The 3,852-nt window shown below is 30.9% G+C and overlaps 1 protein-coding gene across 3 annotated transcripts in view; it reads left to right on the forward strand.

Moving 5' to 3' along the window:
- Positions 1-3,852, forward strand: part of LOC106683446 (cytochrome P450 4g15) — a 14,692-nt gene that overhangs the window by 9,219 nt on the left and 1,621 nt on the right. For 2 of the 3 annotated variants that reach the window (XM_024358931.2, XM_014424931.3), the window contains exons 2-11: positions 259-422; positions 502-614; positions 1,529-1,619; positions 1,726-1,908; positions 1,987-2,056; positions 2,139-2,265; positions 2,341-2,533; positions 2,606-2,715; positions 3,032-3,100; positions 3,171-3,339. In XM_024358931.2, coding sequence (XP_024214699.1) covers positions 260-422; positions 502-614; positions 1,529-1,619; positions 1,726-1,908; positions 1,987-2,056; positions 2,139-2,265; positions 2,341-2,533; positions 2,606-2,715; positions 3,032-3,100; positions 3,171-3,339 — 1,288 coding nt within the window. In that variant the 5' untranslated portion in view covers position 259. The remainder of the gene's footprint in view (positions 1-258; positions 423-501; positions 615-1,528; positions 1,620-1,725; positions 1,909-1,986; positions 2,057-2,138; positions 2,266-2,340; positions 2,534-2,605; positions 2,716-3,031; positions 3,101-3,170; positions 3,340-3,852) is intronic. The other variant, XM_067048753.1, reaches the window with a different exon arrangement.

Consider the following 3,852-nt stretch of genomic DNA (forward strand, 5'->3'; position numbering starts at 1 on the left):
TATATATATATATACAGTTGTAAATAACAATAATTAAATTATTAAAAAAACAAAATTCTGCCTTCTTCCTACATTTTGTCCTTTCGTACGATCTAGTGGCTGGTTACCAACCCCTTCGTATCTACAGGAATAGCATCCGGTAGAACCATTTATTTTATAAAGCAATTAATTTGATAGTATTAAGAAAAAATCTACTTAATGAATTCGATGTCTTTTCATTCTTCGAACCCATACTTATATACCATATTGCTTTTTTAGGATGTTCGGTGTGTTATCTATTTTGGCAATAATTGCAGCAACTATATATTTCATAAAATGGCGGTCAAGTAGGAGGCGGATGTACGAGCTAGCAGAAAAAATCTCAGGACCTTCGTGGTGGAAACTGGCCTTCAATATATTTCACTTTTTTAAGAACCATAACAGTGAGCAGAGCAACAATATAACTTTTCCTAGAGCCTGAACACTCATGACAGGGCAATAATACACTGGTTTTGTTTTCAGCACTATTGGAGTACGCCTATTACTTGAGCTTTGATCCTGAGTTCCAAAATGTGGTCAAAGTATGGGTAGGATCAAGGCTTGTAGTCCTCTTATTTAATCCCAAAGATGTTGAGGTAAAATTATATTTAATGTAAATTATTTTAGTCAAAACAAAATTTTCACAATTATAATATTATAATTCATAAATTATTTCCTTCACTTGCCTATAAATGAAATAATTATCGTGGGGAAGTATTGTTTATAGTGTGAAGTTACAGTAACTTTTCCTATGTAAATCTATAATCGCATATTAATTTTTAAACATAGAGGAAGTTATTCGAATTCGTGTCAGAAATCAATTCAATACTTGGGGATAACTCCTATTATGGTTACTCTGTTTTTTCACACAATTTTTTGGTTGATAACTAGATGGTTCCATATTAATTTAATCGGATACATCTACTACTACATCTTAGGAATGTGTAAACTTACTTTAATTGGCACACTTAGTTATATTTCGAAATCGCCATGTCTGATTTAGCCCAAAGTTGGAGATTAGTGTAAAAATTATATAGTATCTATTTTATCAAATTCCTACTACTTTCAACCAAGTATGCGCAACATAACATATGCTGTATTCGACAGCACTACTAGATGAAGTTTTCCTACCTTTCTCTTTATAAATATATGTGTGTATGAGAGTATTCCTCATATGTGCATTCTGTGAGTGGCTTCATTTTGTTTTTATTTAATAAATATTAATGATGATAATGTATTTCATTTATTAATGTACATTCTAGCCTCTGCAACATCCTACATTACAGGCACATCTGCCTATGGTACAGACCACAGACCATTTTCAAATAGACTTGCATGTCTAATTAATGGTATTGCAACTTACATGACATATTTAAACTAACTATAACTATTAATTTTAATACATCTACACTTTACTCACACATACATAAACATGTTTATATGCAAAATACTCATTATTATTTAGATTTAGAAAGTAAAATAAATTTTCATTATGTCATTTTCTAAATAGATTATTCTGAGCAGTAGTGTTCTTCTTAAGAAATCTCAAGAATACAAGTTGTTTGAATCCTGGTTTGGAAATGGACTTCTCATTACTAGTGGTATCATTTATTTTTCCTCATGGCAATATAATTTACTCATTCCTTCAATATATTTACAGAATATTACAAACTGACATGAACCTTTTTTTTTTTTTTTTGTGAACAGGGGAAACGTGGAGACATCAGAGGAAAATGATTGCACCAACATTTCACTTAAATGTTTTGAAAGGGTTCATGGACGATTTCAATAGAAATTCTAAACATGTCATAGAAAGAATGAGCAAAGAAAATGGCAAAATGTTTGATTGTCATGAATACATGAGCGAAATTATGGTGGAAACGTTACTAGGTATTTTAGTGTAATATTTAATTTGAACACCAACATCCTTCAAACTTCTTTCCGATTAATATTAATTAATTTCATAAGAAACTGTTATGGGAGTAAAACAAGAATTCAAAAATGGAGCATGTTTCTCTTATGCTCATTCTGTTATAGAGTAAGTGAGAGGCATTGTTATTTTCTTTTTGTATTAATATTAGTGATGATCATCTGTTTCTTTCTTTTAATGTTCATTCTAGACTCTGTCACATTCTCCACTACAGGCATATCCGCCCGTGGTACAGACAACAGTTCATTTTCAAATTGACTAACATGTCTAAAGAATGGGATCGCAATTTACAAAACATATTTAAGCTAACAAACAAGGTAATAATCACTGGCATTCTAATAAATCAATTTTTAAACAATAAACTACATTCAAATTTTTATATCTTTTTTGAGGTTTTCAAAATAAAAAAGGAAGATTGCAGTAAAAATAGGTCAGATCACAGTAAATTAGAGAGCACTCTAAACAAGCCAGTCAAGAAGGAAGTAAAAGGTGAAGATATAATAGAAACTCAATCCGATGGAAAGTTCTCTTATGGTCAAGCTGCAGGACTAAAAGATGATATTGATGCAGATGAAAATGAAATAGGTAAAAAATAAATTTTTGATTTACCAATATTCATTAAATATTTTAGTTTACTAAATATTTTTCAAAATCTAGGTGAAAAGAAAAGGCTTCCGTTTTTGGAATCTCTAATTGATCAATCTCAAAATGGTGACAAGCTTACTGACCAGGATATCATAGATCAAATCAATACAATCATGTTTGAGGTAAAGTCTCCTTTTTTTTTTTTTTTTTTCAAATTGAATCCACAATTGCTATAGGGAACCAACCAACCAATCTTTATTTGTTGTTTAATAAGATCCATATGTTCATTCTAAAACAAACTCATCTCTAACTATATCTAATATATGATATAGAGGAATGCTGTTACTTGGGTTGAGGTTGTGAACTTAAAATTATTGATAGAGCTTGTACAACACAATTTGACAAAAATGTTGGTGGGCTCCTAATTTTATATGTTGGTTCAACTATAAACCCAAATTGAGTACATGAACCACACAATTTACTTTCTTTACATATCAGGGACATGACACAACAGCAGCTGTAAGCAGCTTCTTTCTATGTGTGATGGCCGCCAGACAAGACTTACAGGTAAATATTTTAAAACTAGAACTTTCCTAGGACATGATTGAAATTGTAATACCAAAACAATATGTTTCAGGAAAAATGTATCGAAGAAATCAATTCCATTTTTGGAGATTCAGAGAGACCAGTTATTTTTCAAGACACACTTGAAATGAAGTATTTGGAAAAATGCATCATGGAAACTCTGCGCCTTTTCCCCCCTGTGCCAATCATTGCAAGAGAACTAGAACAAGAAGTCCCAATAAGTAATTCTAATTTATTGTCTAAAAGTCTACTGACTAATCGGTTTAGCTTTATATAATTATCATTAAGTAATGATAATTTTGTCGGCTATCCGTCAGGTAATAAGTTGTTAATTTTCTTCTAAATACGAATTGAATTACAGTTCTATAGGATACACTCCTAAACACACCTCCCTGGTCCTTTATACTGACTGTTTAGTAGTTCTAAAATATTGATTGACAAGCTCATTGTCAGCTGAACATAACAATAAACAGCAGGAAACATAAATAACTTCTTATATATAGGAAGATGGTCAGGGTTGCGGTCACAAGTGAAACAAAAATAGTTTACAACTATATTATTTTCCAACGTTTCGCCCCACTTTGCAGGGCTTCATCAGGGCTAAAAAGATACAAAATGAAACTATGTTAAGATAATGATAGAAATAAAAATAAAAAGATACAATGAAAAGAATAAAAAACAAGTAACAAAGGCAAGAGTAAAAGGTATGGCTCTCTGCTCATTTATTGTCATTT

Source organism: Halyomorpha halys, unplaced genomic scaffold, assembly GCF_000696795.3.
Source record: "Halyomorpha halys isolate HHAL.00 unplaced genomic scaffold, Hhal_1.1 Scaffold483.1, whole genome shotgun sequence".
Classification (NCBI taxonomy): domain Eukaryota; kingdom Metazoa; phylum Arthropoda; class Insecta; order Hemiptera; family Pentatomidae; genus Halyomorpha; species Halyomorpha halys.